Genomic DNA, 17,563 nt, shown 5'->3' on the forward strand with positions numbered 1-17,563 from the left:
GGTTGGCTTATTTATTGTTGGAATTATGATGAAGAAGAGTATCTATAAAATATTAAATGTTATTTGAAGCTTGTCTCATCAAGTCCAAATTGATGTCTCCAACTATGTATACATGCTTTCGTTCTTTATTGACTTTAGTTAAAAATGTATTTAAAAGAGTTTTAAATACTTTTAAATTACCAGCTGGTTTCCTATAAGAAGTATTAAATATGTCTTTTGTGGTTTTATTAACAATTTCAATGCATAATGACTCACAATCTGTTTCATTAACGCATAGGTCATTACGTGGGACAAAGTTAATTGAATTGCGAACAAAAATACTTACGCCTCCGCCACAATATTTTTTCCGCGGTTGATGAATTGACGTGTAATTAATTAATTCAAAATGTAAATTTAGTTCATCGAATTTGCAGTAGACATTGTTATTATGGTGTTTTCATCATGTTTTCGTAATGAAAACCCCCCAAGTATTTAGCTACAAAATCTCTTTTAATTTCAATTTGGTCAATAAAATTTTTTAGCAGAGTTGGGGGTAGAGAACGTTTTTTGGAGAGCGGGTGGAAAAATATCTATTTTCTTTTGCTTACATTTAATGTTAATCTGTTTCTTTTAAACCATTTAGATATGTTTTGAAGTTGTTTGTTCATCATAGAGAATACTAGATAGATGTCACTGTTAGAGAGAAATAAGTTTGCGTCATCAGCAAACATAATGCTTAGAAGATTTGATGTTTTATGCAAGTCGTTGATATATTTTAAAAACAAAAGAGAGCCTAAGATGGAACCTGGCGGAACACCACAGGAAACATTTAAAAACTGTTTACGATTAAGTTCATTACAAGAAAGTAATTGTTTCCTGTTAGATAAATAACTCTTTCATTTTTTCCATAGTAATTAAGTTTATAAAGCAAAGTATCACGATCGACAGTATCAAATGCTTTTGAAAGATAGATAAAAAATTCTTAATGTTAATTGAGATTTTTCATAAGAATAAGAAATTTCACGTACCAACTGAATAATTGCATACTCAATTGAGTTATTCGTTTTAAAGCTGATTAATTTTTAATTTAATTTGATTTAATTTATTTTAATTTTTAAAGCTGGTTAAAGCTTTTTAAACTGATTGTTGTATAATAAATTATTTAAACTAAAGTAATCAAATACTCTAGTGAACATGATTCTTTCTAGTATTTTTGAAAATATAGATCAGATAGAGATAGGCCGGTAATTACTAATGTCAGATTTGTCACCACCTTTGAGTAGTGGAATAACTTTAGCAATTTTCAATTGATCAGGAAGCATTCCTTGTTCGATTGATGATTTAAAGACTTTAAAAAGAATATATTTTTTTTGTTCAAAATCTAAAACTATGTTACCATTGATTTCATCAAGTGCTTTTAACTGCTTTAATTTTTTTAGTGTTTTGAAGACTTTTTCAAACTCATCAAATAATAACTCTTTAGATAACTCATCTTAGTAAATGTAATCTATCGGTGCTAAGAAATCTTTAAATGAGGCTTTAGTATTATGCAGGTAAAAATAATGGAAAAATAATAACAAATCAATTTGAAAAGTAATGCATTGCAATGAAATGTTTAATTTACATTTTTTTATGTATTTAAATAAATGTATTATTGCTAGACTATAAAAATCGATAAGGATATTATAATTCTACAGAAGAAAAAATAAAAGATACATCCTTTTTGACTAGGGTTGTTTTTAATTACAAGTTCTCTACGAACCGAGTAAACTACGTAATCATCTCATGAGTCCAGTAGAAAAATTTTTATACTACGGTATTAAAAAAATTGTGACTTAAATCCAATTGGATTTAACCGGACATAACATCGTTAGGTAATTTTTTTTTTTAAATCGAATAGTTTATTAGATAGGATTCATTTAGATTTTATTGGAATTCTATAACCTGTCACTTGATTGACAGAGGATTGGAAAATCCCCTGTAATGCATAAATGTTTTAGATATATCAAAACCTAACTCGTTTCAATACTAACATTTATCTATAAATATAAAAACAACCTTCCTATAGAATTTTCTGATACTTTTACATTAGCAGTTTCTCAAAAATCACTATCATCAGTGAAATACCAACCACAAATATTGCTTGAGTAAAATCAGAGTTATTAATTTTTTCGTTTGAGGAACAGTGCGTCATTATAGAACCAATTGAAAATGATATTATTTAAGACTTAAAACGCATTTTCTCTTTCAATTCATAAAATTAAATTTGATTAAAACTTACTTATATATTAAAGGAATTTTACGAAAGCATTTTTCACAAAATATACTTTAAACTTATACTTTTCGTCCGTATCCACATTTCCTGTTTTTATAAATCCTTATTTTATGTAAACGATTGTTTGCAATTTTTTATTATATAAATAGCAAAATATCTTTAGTCATCTCACATCGCACAATCGCACAAGTCAATTATTTATGTTTAGAAAAATAAAAAAACAATTTCTTTAGTAACACTTTATAAATTGTGTATTGTTGTAATTGTTGCGTATTTTTAGTTTTAAAGTTTTAGTGTATAGTTTTTTTTTTTGTAAAAGAGTTAAAAAGTAAAAAGATGTTTTTGAAATGTCCGTTTTTACCTTTTAATGTTAACCTATTGAAAAGTTGTTTTCGAAATATCCGTTTTTACCTTTTACTTCATGTCAACCTATTAAAAAGGTTTAAACAATTCAAGCACTTAGAATCGCAATGATTACGCAGTAACTGAACAAGAACTACTTTTAATGAAATATTAAACAATCTTGATGAAAAAATCAAAATGCATTCAATTCCGCAACGATTTCGCAATTGACAACGATTTTGCATGTTTGATAAGATTATTGCAACGAGAAGCATTCTTTAAACCAAATCTACAAAACATCGTGTAATAAGATACCATATCATACACGAAACACTGCAACAATGCAAACAGCATGCTAAAACGTTAGTATTGTTTTAACCCCTAAAAAGGACCTCATAAACGTAACCAGAGAGCGTATGGTTACACTTTTTCCACCTAATCAAAACTAGTCACATCATTAGGTCACGTGTTAGCAAGAGCATCAGTGTGATTAAGTCCGTTTTGAAGCGCGTGAACATTTTCGTTAGAGTCATTTGATACAAATGAATTGTTCATACTCTTGTCGAGGCAATGTGTGTAGTTCATCGAAGAATGCTGTCCAAGAGAATTAATCCCATTTTCGGAATGTACTTGCAGCGTATGCACGTTTTGCATTTGAACTGTACCAGCGCCTGAGGAAGTAGGGAGAAAGCATTGTTGCTGTAAGTGAACCCACTCTTCCTATAAGTAAACAAAAATAAATAAAACAGTTAGATAAGTAACAGAAAAAGTATAAATAAAAAAGAATGAAAAATATTACCTGAGCTTGTTCAGCTCGTGCCTGAGCAATTAATGCTTGTTGTTGCCGCAAAAGTTCTTCTTCAGATACGCCCTACAAAAAAATTTATCTTCGATCACCCTGCAACATTTTGTTTATTATAATTGACGGAGCCAAATATTAAAGAGGTAAAAAAAACAAACAAATTAATTCTGGATAATTATCAACTTACCAGGTTTTTAAGCTTGTTGTTCTTTTTTCGAGTCTAAAAGTTCAAAATTTAAAAACTTTAAACACTAATTTATTTGCTTCACCAAAACTAGTTGGCATAAACGTCAAAAAAAATTCAGCCCTACCACATATTTTATCAAATACTATAAATAATAATCTCCAAAAAACACTCTAAACATCCATAAACTGTCATATTCACTCTAGTTGGAATTTTCTTTTCAAGAAACCTTTTTTTTTTCATGACAAAACTTTAGGCCTTTAATTTTATTCAGTTTTGAAACTTCAAACTTTTAAATATCTTCTTTGTTTTGGAACTCCAAACTTCTAAATATCTCCTTTGTTTTATTACAAATAACTAATGCAAATCTTTTTGGGCTTAAAAAAATTGGATTAATCAGTAGCTCAAAGTGTGTCAGCCTGTCTTGATACATGTTTATCATTTCATTATGGCTAAAATAGATTAGCTGGATGCCTTAACCACTTCCATCAACTTGTGATCAAAAAAGAACTATTTTCAGATTCAATCTTAGACAGACTAAACCAGCTAAGCCTCAGCACTCTTATGCTATTATCTCTGAGAACAGGCAGACTATACACCTATTCTCAGCAGTCTAAAATATAATTTTAAGCCCAAAAAAGTGCTAACACTTATGAAGGGTTGATAATACTTTAAAAATTATATATAATTTATATTTAAATGTATTTAGTTTTGAACTCTTTATCTTTTTTTCATTCAAGAAGAGAACATTAAATATTTTTCATTTAAGAAGAGAACATTAAATATCCTTTTTTGTAATAACTATGACATACTAACATAAGTGAGGATACCTAATAATTTACACATAAATTCAAATGTAAAGTGAGGATATATATCAACAAGCATAGGTAAATATTTATTAATCCACATATAAGTGTTGGGTAATAAATAAGTTTTGCAGAACTGGAAAAAAAAAAAAGTGAATATAAGGACGCGTGATCCAGCATTAGTGTAAGAAACAAGAATATAAATGAGGCCTAGGATAGAATTTGAAAATAGAAGTAAAGAGAAACAGGTACATTTATAAAACTGAAAAATTATAAAAACTTAAAGAATCAAAAAAGACCAAAGAGCTGATTTAGATTAAAATTTTATTTTGAGGTATGAGTTTTTAAAATCAATGTGATCCAAATAAATACAGATTTTTTTTTCAATTTAGCATAAAATGAGGATTTCAAAAAATAAAGCTTTTAAATATAGTAATTTATGCAGTATGATTACTGCAATTAAAATTACATTTAAATTAAAAAATTACAAAAAAAATTACATTTAAATTTAGCATAAAATGAATCAAATATAACAACCTGTGCTTGCGTTTTAAATTGCTGATAAACACCTTCAACATCTTGGATGTAGCTCTGAAAACCCAGACTCTAAATGCAAATTTCCCCAGCAATTAACAAGGTCTTGAAGTGTACCTCACTTAAGTGTAGATCTTTAAATTTGGTCTTTTATAAACTTATTATCTATTATGCAGACAGATGTGAAAATCTACATAAAACTGAATTAAAAACAAACATACCTCTAAAGCAGCAATTACATGTTCTGGGGAAATTGTCTTCTTTGTCTGTTTATTACATATCTCATTTGCCTCTGATGCAATTAAATGAATGAACTCTTAAAAGATAAATTCACATAAATATTTATCTGAGCACTGCAACAGATTAAAGTTAGATAGATAAACTATCTAGCATTGCAAATCTATTGCATGATATATTTTATAATAAATAAGAACCTAACAACATTAACCGGACTTTTAATTTATTGTAAATAAATTACAAAATTTATTGTAAACATATGACAAATTTAAAATTAGGTTAGAAGTCACTTATATTATTAAAAAATAGTCAAACAAAGGGTACCTAAATAAAAAAACAACAAAGAAATTAACAATAACATTTTTATTAATCCAACAATAAACACTATAAATTAGGAAACCCATGAAACTTTTATACTTAGAAATCAAATTGAATTTTTGAAATCAAATGAATTAATATGATAATAATAATATATAATATAGCAAAAATTGACATTAGAAAAATAACAAATAAATAAAAAATTTAACAAGGATTTGGAGTCCTAAAAGGATTCCAGCTTTATATATCTATTTTTTCCTGGTCTCTGGTGTCTAGAAGCTTTAAACATTTTGGTTGAGTTATGATCTACTATAAGAAAAAAATTCATGAAATTTAATGATTTGGAACTTATTGTTTTTAGGCCTGGAGTACTTGCTACCATTATACCTAAGGACTCCTGGTTCAAAAATTGATTGCTCCTCAAACCTAAATGTCTTAATTTTTTCCCATAAGTAATCCATTTGCTTTTTTATATTTTTCAAGAGCTCCTGAATACCAAAAACTAGGAAGAAGTAATCTATTTGTGACTTTCAAATCCGGAGCCTTTTTTGGGACTCCGCATCCCTGAAATTTAAGGATTAAAATAAAAAAAATAAACCTGTGCAACAGTTAAGAACAAGTTCTCTAGCATCGTTTGAAACTCTAATGAATGGCACCATTTCTTTGATCATTTTGTTGACAGCCGCTAAAGTTTTAATCATACAAATTATGAAAATTTTGTTTAAAAGCAAAAAAAAAAACTTCAATTTTGAGCATTTACACAAAAAAATTGATAGAGATTTTAACGAAGAAGTTTGATATTTTTTTCATACTTGATCAATGAACAATTAACAATGGTAGTGGTGTAGTGGTAAATTGCTTGCTTTGTAAACAAAAAGTTCTTAATCCCCAGTATGCCCTGGGTAGTACACACAACTTTTTTCTCTGCAAAGCTTTTCCTTGTTTGTCAAAAAACATGTACTTATTTTACAGTTTATTTTTAATTACTCCCTGAGTTCAAACAATCTAGATTTTACTAAAAATAACTTCTTTTCTTATTTTCCCATCTTCTGAAAAAAATTTGCTAAATAAAGTTAGCAACCATTAAGCCACTTTAGATCTAAATAATGGTTAAAAAATAAGCAAATTGGGAAATAAGCAAAAAATAAGCAAATCCATATAAGATACATATTTAGAATCGCTAGTTGTTTTATTGCAAATAAAAACCATTGGGTTTTTTTTGACTAAGAAATCAATAACATTTTTTGTTTCCTATATAAGTTCTATTTTTTATTTTATTTTAAACTATAAAGTAATTTAAAATTTGTTCTTTAGATGAGATATATTTAAAGACTGTTTTTTTTTATGTTAGGCATACCATTAATGTTGTATAATTTCATTAATTATTTCATATTAAGTTGAAAATAAATAACAGATTATATATATATATATATATATATATATATATATATATATATATATATATATATATATATATATATATATATATATATATATATATATATATATATATATATATATATATATATTAGTGATGTACCGATTAAACAGCATCCACCACTTTTTGCACAATAAGAATCAGTATCGGCATTGGCCTTTTTTTATTAATTCAACTATTTTCCAACCGATGGCATTTTAATACTTTTATCCTGCATTATGATAATAATTAAATAATAAACTAAACTTAATGCATTACTTAGAATTTTTTTGATAAATTGTTTATTTTGACTTTGTTTACAGACAAATTTGTTTATTCTTAAGATGATATTTATAAGCTTTAATTTAACAGCTAAATTTACGCATACTTTTATTACAATAATTTTGTTTTTAGAATAATTTTATTTTGTTGTTCTAATGTTACACTTTAAAGTAACCTATTTAAGCATTGTTATCTATATGTGTTCAAGTATGGCCTTTTATATTTCTATGATTGTTGCTTAGATATCTAAATAACTAATAAATTAATAAAGAATTCTAAGTAAACTGCTTATCTTAGTACTATTTTCTTTTTAAAATTTAAATAAAAAGTGTTCCTCTAAAATTGTATTTATTTCATAGTAAAAAAAAACTAAAAATCGTATATTTTTTTAACTGAGTTTTTCTAATACCTTTTAAAATAATGGTTTGGCTTGGATTTGGGTCAAAGTATTTGTTTACCAGTAATGATTCCATGAAAAAGTTTACACGATTTAAAGTTGTATGGCTTTATATTTTCAAAATTTTAATAATTAGCTAACTCATCAGTATCTGCATTAGCCTTTTCCCACCCATCATCACAGATATTAGTCACAAATGTACTATCGGTACATCACTAATATATATATATATATATATATATATATATATATATATATATATATATATATATATATATATATATATATATATATATATATATATATATATATATATATATATATATATATATATATATATATATATATATATATATATATATAGGCCTTGGCGGGAGTAAATAAGTGCAAGAGCGGAGAAAAGCTCTCATAAAACAAACTTGGCTATGCAGGCTACTCCTCTAAACAGCTTTTTACTAGAGCTTTTGCTTTTTGGAAAAACTATCGTAAAAATTGCAAAAAATCAAGTTTGTTTACTTTGTAAAGCTTTCAGCATGTTGTTTATTTTTATACTTTGAACCAGATTCATATCTAATGAATTTCTATGCCGAAAGCTCATTCTGGGTCAAAAATGTTGCCATCAATTTAGATAACTGCATAAATATAAGCAAAGAGCAACAAACTAATAGAACATGTTCAATCATTTCATTTACTTCAAACCAAAGTCAAATATTAGTGCTCCTTGACCTAATGGAAATACTTATTTTATTATTGAGCAGCGGTTTCTTGCTAGATTAGGTAAAGGATCGTTCATAAATAATGTAACGCAAAATTTCACAATAAACAAAACAAAAAAAGATCAAAAGTTTTCCCTCACAGAGTCCTAATCTAAATAAAAAATCAAAATGGTTCATTAAGTTTAATGAAAAACGCCACTCAAGAGCTTAATATCTCCTACTTATGTTTTTAAAATACAATTTGCATTGCATAATTTATGGACGATCCCTACGAAGTAAAACCTAATTGGATAAGATAGCAATTTACACAACTGTTAAAAATTTTAAAATTAATCCAGTGATTATTTTTAAATCTGGAAAAGATTCAGAAAAAGGTTAATTTAATTTGCCATTAAGCCTTTGTTGGTCTTTTTTTTTTTGGTTTTTCTCATGCTAAATCAATAAAAATTGACAAATGCTTAATTTTTCAACCTGAAGTAAAACATTAGCTTTTTGTGACTGTTTAAGATGCTTACTGAATAAAAACTATTATCATGATAATCTCTATCTAAAAATGGTTAATCTTTTAATAGGACTTCAGATTGATTTCTTCAACTTAGACAATGATATTGCCCATAAAGGGGTTTATCCCAGAATAAATACTCTATCAAAAATACAAATAAAAATTGCACAGTGTCTTTTTGCTTCTTATAAACTGGTTGAAACCTTAAGTTTCTTATAAACTGGCTGAAACCTTAAGTTTCTTTCAAACTGGTTGAAACCTTAAGTTTCTTATAAACTGGTTGAAACCATAAGTTTCTTATAAACTGGTTGAAACCTTAAGTTTCTTATAAACTGGTTGACTATAAACTATAAAGTTTTTTTGCACTTTTTATAAGTAACTTGTAAAATAAAAAAACATTTTTTTAAAATATTTTTTAAAAACCTAAGCACACATGCATTAAACTATGGAACCATTCTATTTTTTAGATGATTAGAATAGTTTTTAAGCTTTATTTACTTTGGTAGAGTTTTAACGAGTTGTGTTTTTTTAATTTCATTTTTAGATCTCCTTTTTATTTCAAATTTATATCTGCAATTGCAAACTAAAAGATGATATTTAGTCAGATGATATTATTAATTATAAATGTTAATTATGTTAATTAAGTTAATTATGTGATGATATTAGTTAATTATGTAAAAAATAGTATTGTATTGTAGTATTCTTAGAAAAAAAACTTTGTATTTGTAATTAGAAATAAAAAAAAACTCTAATATTAGTTGGCTTAATTTGTTTTAAATAACGTTTGTTAATATTTTATGCTGGGTAATAACATGATTCTTATGAACTTACTTCATATTTTTAAAAGAGTTTTCAATATCTAATTTTTTTTATTCAATATCTTTTTTTTTTTTAATAATAAACAATATATAATACCATTCCTGAAACTACAAGCTAAATCATAAAAAATGAGGTTGTTCAAACATTCAATTTATAATAATTTCAAGAATTTTCTGATTTTTTTTTTGTAGTTTAAATTTCATTTGTTTTACATTTAACAGTTCCTGACCTTTAATAAAAATTTTTTAATAAAGTTTAACTGATGGAAAGAAAAAATACTACCATTTTCAATGTTTTATATAGAATGTTTTATAGTTCAAACTGACAGGTTGAATTAAAATTTTATTAGAACTAATTTTTTTTGTTTTAAACAATTTTTTTCAACAAAACTTGATATTGTTTTTTAAATACTTAAACGTACTAGTTCATAAGTATCATAAATAATATAGACAGTAAATTTGATCCATACATTATTGTAAATGTGTTTCACTATTAGCTGAATAATTATTTTAGTGAGTTAAGAAATTAATATGATCTGATACTAAATTTAAAAAACTTAAACAGAACTAGTTAAGAATTTTTAGAAACAATAAAAAATTTTTCTGAAAAGTTACACAAAAATTTTATAAAACATACACAAAAATCAAAAGAACTTCCAAAAATGCTTTTTTTTAACAAAAAACAAAAAAAAAGTTTTTCTTTTGTAACTCTACATGCCAAAATGTACTGTTGAATTAAGTTTATAATTTAAAAATATTACAATTATTTTAGTGTTAAACTTTACAATTTAAAATATAGTCTTAATTCATTTTTGAAATTAGCTTGTTTTAAAATCCTATACTTGATTGAGGTATTAAAAACTATGTTTGTTTGGAAATCTTTTATTAGCAAACATGATAGCTTAGACACTAAAATTCAATAAAAAAACTTTGATACCACTATATTATATTATTACAATTAAAAAAATATATTAATTAATAAATTACAAATTCTTGAAAAATATTATTTGTACTTAAGTACTAAGTTCAAAGTACTAGAAATATTCAAAGTTCACTAAAATTTTAATAACACTATTGTTTTATAATAATAAACTATTGTTTTAATCACTTTTACTTTTTATTAAATCTAAATACATATTGTATATATAAACATCCAAATTTTAAAGATGAATGAAAATGATTAATAGTTTTATTGAGTGAAATTATCTAAATACAAAGCAACACAGATCTAAGGTATGATTCTAAAGTACGTGGATATATCACAACTGTGGATTTTTATCTGAGTAAAAACTGTTCGGTTTGGCATTAAGCAATTCAAAATATATACTACAAAATTTAATGTGTTTAGTAATGTTCAACAAAGTCTTATGAAATAATATGAAGTCCATTAGTTCTATGGCATCATTGCCAGACAAAAGAAACATTTTTTTATTCAGCTTATTAGCATTTAACCTTTTAGAATAAGGTTATGTATATCTAAATATTAATAGAAAATATCATAACTTTATTTATTAAAAACAAAAATCTGTGTACTTTTTTTACATTATTTGTAACACATTTTAAGTCAGAAAGTTTAGAAGAAGTTGTTTAAAACTAAAAATGACTTTTTTTTAGATAGTATATTTAAAAAATTGTCTTTCAGAGGTAAAATGAAGCTTAATTTCTTTACTGAATAATTATGGTATTAATTGACATAGACGCTCTTTAATGTTTACGTTTTAATCTTTTAAATGCGAACATATATATATATATATATATATATATATATATATATATATATATATATATATATATATATATATATATATATATATATATATATATATATATATATATATATATATATATGTATATATATGTATATATATATATATATATATATATATATATATATATATATATATATATATATATATATATATATATATATATATATATATATATATATATATATATTTGAACATGTATAATATATTTTTAAATTAAATAAAAGTTATATATATGGCGAATTTTAAAACCTCGTGGTAAACTTAAATCGTCTTCTGGCTGTTGAGAACTAGGTCCAGCAACACTCGACGCTGAACTGTCCGCCATTATTGTTTTCAATTGAACTTAGCACGGTACCTGCACTGTGTTTCTGGTTGAACAATCGAGAAAAAGCATTTTTTTTAAAGTTTTCAAATGTTAAGTTTTTATTCATATTAAACTCAAAAAAATACATATTAATTTTCATATTTTTGGAAAACTATTCAGTGGCATTATGAGTCATTGACACCCGGTGCGGATCTTAAATTTTTCGTCCAATCATTTTTGAACTTTAAAGTTGATCTTTCCATTTTCTTTTTTATTTTAACGCAAATTAGAGACAAGTAAAAATAAAATAAACTTTTCTTTAAAGATAAACTTTAAAACAAGAAACACCTAAATACTAGATGAGAGCCGGATATGACATTTTCATACCACAAAACAATTTTACAATACTTTATTATCAAGCAAAGCTATATTCGCCTAATTATATATAATAAACTAAAAAACGCTAATAAACTCTTTTGTCGGCGTTAAAAGAGTTCTTTAAGAAAAAGGTTACTGTAAAGACAAATTTCCTTTGCTCATTCTTTCCTCAAAGACAGAAAAGAAAAAAGAAAAAAAAATTGAATGCAATTAACATCTACTATTACTTGTATTATTTATTATCTCATATTTTTAGTTAACATAACTGTTTGATGTTGTGGTTGAATGTTACGCTTTATTGGTTATAACTGTTTGCAACTGTTTTAACTGAAAAAGCGTAAAACAGTCTCAAAATTGATATTCTTATTGTTATTTTTATGACTATTGTTCATTATTGTTGTTGTTATTATTGTTATGGGTTTATTTAATATTACTAATTGCTAATTACTAATTTAATATTATTACTTGCACTATTTTGAAGTAATTGCACTACTTGCACTATCTTGAAGTGTAAACGTTAATTCTGAAAAATATTGATTAATTTTTTAGACTTTCTGAAGACTTACGAAAGCATGCTGATTTCGTTTTGTCCAGGGGCAGATTCAGACCATCAATTTAGGAAGGAGAGGGGGGGGGGGACAATTTTTAGATTTTTCCAGCAAGCCTTTAAATCATATAACTTTTTAAATCATTTTTGTTTAAATATCATAATTGCTTGTGCGTTATAGGCGAAGTTTTTGATTCTTTTAATGCTTCTGCAAAACAAAATTTTGTTATAAAAAAACATGTTAAATTCACAACTACTTTTACTTTGCAAAACACAATAGGTTGAGAGGCATGACGCTTTGCTGACATTTAGTGTTGAGATTCTACAAACAATCGATGCACTGGAAAAATTATACTTAAATTGAATGACAGAACATCTTTTTCAGAAGCAAGAGTTTTATTAATATCAATTAGAAAAAGGGATTTTATTGTGTCTTTAGGCTGTGCTGTACATGTGTTCTCTCTAACAAATGGGATCAGTCAGTTGTTTCAAAAAAAAAATAATTTAGATTTACATAAAGTAAAATATTGCAATAAAGATCTTTCTATTGTTTTTAAACAAAAAATAGAAAACTGAGAAGAATTATTTACGGAAATTTTTAGAGCAGCAGAAAAAAAATAAATTAAAAAACATGGTAGTTTTATGTCAATATATACCTTCAAAAACAACGGAAGAAGATTACGGGTAATCAATTTATACTCCTCTTCTTGATGTGCTGATTTTTTGCATAAACAAGTTTTTCTTATGAAAATTTGCAATACTTTCAAATCTATTCTTTAATGTCAAAAAAATTATTACATGAAGATATTGTTGAAACTTTCTGCAATCAGTTATGTCTATAGTTTCATTCTTTGGGTTAGTTTCCAAAACTTATTTGTTCCTAAATTTACATTGAAAGTTAAACCATGGTAGTGCAAATGTATAAGGATAAGAGATGAGGAAGGAATCACATCGCTACCTACTAATCTTTCTGTTGTTTTTGGTTTGTGTTACCAGGTGCAATATCCATTTACTCACAAGTAGTTTCAAATTATTAAGTCATGTCCCGTAAGTGTTGCCAGTGCTAAACTTAGCTTCACAACTAGAGCATCCAATACCGGTATACCGAAAACCGGTATCCCAGTTTACCGGCCATTTTTCTATTACCGATACCGAGTTCTCAATACCGGTATATACCGGTATTTCCATAATTTTTTTCATCGCACAGAAACTGTTCCATTAGACTTCGTGTGTGTTTTGACACAGACATTTTTAGAGAGTTATAGGCATGAAAAAATCACAGAAAAAAACTTTGATTATAAAAATGGGTAACAAAAAAATATTTCACTTTGTTTTTTGCAACTTTGTTGCGTTGTGCTTCATTTTATTTGTTTTATATATATTTGCAAATATAACAACAACAAATAAAGACAAAGAATAAATTTAAAAAGAATAAATATTTAACACACGTATTCATAGGCAAGATAAAAAAACCTAAAAACATCTCTACATAATATAAAGACATAACTACATCTCTATTACAGATTTAGTTATGTTTTTTTATTCATATAATACAGAGATGTTATATTTTTTTTCATGTTTTAAATTTCGTCTGATATTTGATATTTTGTAATCACTGGTTTTCACGTGCTTAAAATAACGATTTATCAAAATAGAAAACGATTTTGGAAGTAATGACTTATAGGCTTGTATAAGCACGCTTTTTAAGACTGCTTGGGAATTGCGATTGCGAAATGATGTGTATATATATGTGTAGTTTATATTATTTTTGTTTAAGATTCACAGTCAGTTTAAAGCATAACACATTTAACGAAATAAAATAAAATTATATGAAAAGTTCATATAATTCAATATGTAATTCATATAATTATATTAAATTCATATAAGTTCATATCTTTATCTTCATTTTTATAAATTTTTAATATTTATTTATTTTGTATTTCAATATTATTTTTCATATTTTACAAATTATAGTATTCAAAAACGTGTTGCCATGGCTGATAAACCAAAAGTATTTGAAGATTTTAAAAAAGGACTTCGGGACAAAAACTCTGTGTGGAATTACTTTTTGTGCGAAAGGTCTGGAACTGCAGCAAAATGTAAAAAATGTGCTAGAGAAATGAAGACCTGTGGTGGCTCGACTAGTGGACTCCATACACATTTAAGGACTTCTCACCAAATAAATTTATTGAAACATTATCAAGTTGAAGTTTCAACTTCTACTGCTGGTGTTTCGACTGCGCCTGATTTGCAACTCGTTAGGCCCAGAAATAAAATTACAACTTTTTATACGAAAAACGAAGACGAAGATACACTGCCAAATGTTTTAGCTAAAATGACGGCCACCGATGGCTTGCCATTCAGAGTTTTTATAACATCTAATGAGCTTAGAAAATCGCTGGTAGCTCGAGGTTTTGATGTGCCAAAATCATCTGAATTCGAAATTCGAAATTCAATAATAGAAGAATTATCTGAACTTCAACGTCAAGGAAATCGATTTAGTCTAACGTTTGACGAGTGGACTTCGGCAAAAAATAGACGTTATTTGAACATTAATGTTCATTCTAGAAATAGATTTTGGAATTTGGGTTTAGCAAGAGTTAATGGACATTTCCCAGCAGAAATGTGTGTTAAGTTAATTGAAAACATACTGAAAGAACACAACTTAAAAATTGATCGCGATATTGTATGTATTACCACAAATGGTGCTTCGGTTATGAAGAAAGTAGGCCGATTAATGTCCATCAACCAACAACTTTGTCTAACCCATGGAATCCATTTGGCTGTGGTTGACGTCTTTTATAAAATAACAGTTGTGGAATCGACAAATGATTATTTTGAATATGATGAAGATAGTGCTGGTGAGATTTCCGATGAATATAATGAAGACCATTTAGACGGACTAAAGATTTTTCAGAGCTCACCAAATTCAAATGAACTTGCAAATAGTTTGGCTCCATTGATAAGCAAAGTTAGAAAAGTTGTAAAGCTGTTCAGACGATCACCAACAAAAAATGAAACCCTTCAAGTTTATGTCAAAACTGAACAGGTTAATAACCTGTCATTAATATTAGATAATAAGACCAGATGGAACAGCTTACTTTTTATGCTAGAGCGTTTTTATAAACTAAAAAATTCTATTCAAAAAGCCCTAATTGACTTAAACTCGAGTAATAATTTTACGGAATCTGAACTAGAATTAATATTATCAACAGTTTCTATGTTGTTACCAGTGAAATTGGCTGTAGAGGCTTTATGTCTTAGAGACGCTAATCTACTATCAGCTGATGCGACACTGGCATTTATGCTGCAAAATTTAGGCGTAGGACCATTAAGTAACAATATGAAGACCTCCTAAATTAAAAGAATAAAAGTAAGACGCACAAGTTTTATCTTATCTTATACAATATCATCATAAAGGAGATCAAGCTCAAAATAATTTTAGTTCAGATATCACATTTGATCGGCTAACTAAAACTGCTTTGGTAAATTTAATTGTGCATCTTATCCGGCGGCTCTCATCCGTACAAACTGAAACTACAGCATTCCTTACAGAAACAGATGATGACGACGGTAACATAATGTGCAAAGACAATCCTTTGAGCTTGACATTAAAGGAGCAGCTAGACATCGCCATAAATAATGAAATGAAAATGAAAACAGTACCAAAAACAAAACGAAGTATTAACGATTTGACTAAAATGATACGAAAAGAACTTTCTATACTTGAGGAAGACGGTACACGTGGTACCAACTTGACGTTGGTCTACGATTATATTTTATCTATTCCCCCAACGAGTGAAGAAGCTGAACGGGCTTTCTCTTTATTCGGAATGTTATGTACGAAAATTCGATCATCTTTAAATGACGAAACTTTAAATAACTTAAAATTAAATATTTTTTGCGAGCCTATTTTAATAATAAATAACTTCTTTATGTTTTTTGTTTCAAATTAATTAATTATATTTATTATTTTAACTTAAAAAATAAAATTTTGGAACCGTTTAATTGTTGCTTTGGGTTTTACTTAATTTTTTTTTTAGTAATTGTAAATATCGGTATTTCGGTTTTCACTTAACCAAATACTGAAAAACCGGTATTCCATTTTTGGTCCGGTATTGGATGCCCTATTCTCAACACTGCAAAAAATTAAAAATTTGCTAAGAACACGAATGACAGAAAACAATTTCTGGTTGGTCTTACGTAATGTGTACAGAGAAATTCCAATAAATGCTGAAAATATGGTTGACCGTTTTGTTGGCAAATAGTAAATTAGAACTTGTAGTGTATGTTGTTAAAATAATCAACAAATCAAGGTTTAAATACATATTTAAATACATAAAACATTTGACAATGAGTTTAGTTTAACTCAACTCTTCGAGAAATAGTTGTGTTTTAATAAATTTAAATTACTTCAAGATATTTAAATATTTTAGTTAACATTGCATGCTTTTTTATAAAGGGTTCCAAACACCAAGTATTTATCGCAAAAAAAGTTTTTAAATCATGTAAGAAAGGGGGTGGAGGGGAAAGGGTGTATGAGCACCAATCGCCCCCCACCACACACACACACCTATGAATCCCCCTTTAGTTTTGTTATTATTTAAGAAATGTTTATTAGCTTTAAACCAGTCGTTGAGATTTCTTAGTTCAGTGTGAACAGTAAAATACCGAAAATTATATTATGGCCAAAAAAGAAAATATTGATATTATCCGCAAAAAGAATAAAATTTAGGAATTTGGAGGATAAGTGGATATCATTTATATATACATACATATATATGAGAAATAGCAGAAAACAAAAAATTGAGCGTTGTGGGACAATTAATAATTTCTAACTGTGTACTAGTAAAGTTATACGTAGCACTTTGTTTACAATTCTGAAGATAAAACTAAAGCCATTTTAAATTCAAATTCAAAATTCAGTAGTTTTGCAATTTTTGGAGAAATATTTCA

At 26.6% G+C, this 17,563-nt stretch overlaps 1 protein-coding gene across 1 annotated transcript; it reads right to left on the reverse strand.

Moving 5' to 3' along the window:
- Window positions 1-2,740: 2,740 nt before the first annotated feature.
- Window positions 2,741-11,951, reverse strand: LOC100212338 (protein Dr1). Its single transcript, XM_065800319.1, has 7 exons — window positions 11,628-11,951; window positions 6,076-6,162; window positions 5,144-5,238; window positions 4,926-4,994; window positions 3,586-3,618; window positions 3,396-3,467; window positions 2,741-3,316 (listed from the first exon to the last, which is right to left on the reverse strand). Exons 1-7 carry the CDS (start codon window positions 11,701-11,703, stop codon window positions 3,059-3,061), a joined length of 690 nt encoding a protein of 229 aa, XP_065656391.1. The 5' UTR covers window positions 11,704-11,951; the 3' UTR covers window positions 2,741-3,058.
- Between the last annotated feature and the right edge of the window lie 5,612 nt (window positions 11,952-17,563).

Source organism: Hydra vulgaris, chromosome 06 (assembly GCF_038396675.1).
Source record: "Hydra vulgaris chromosome 06, alternate assembly HydraT2T_AEP".
Lineage (NCBI taxonomy): Eukaryota > Metazoa > Cnidaria > Hydrozoa > Anthoathecata > Hydridae > Hydra > Hydra vulgaris.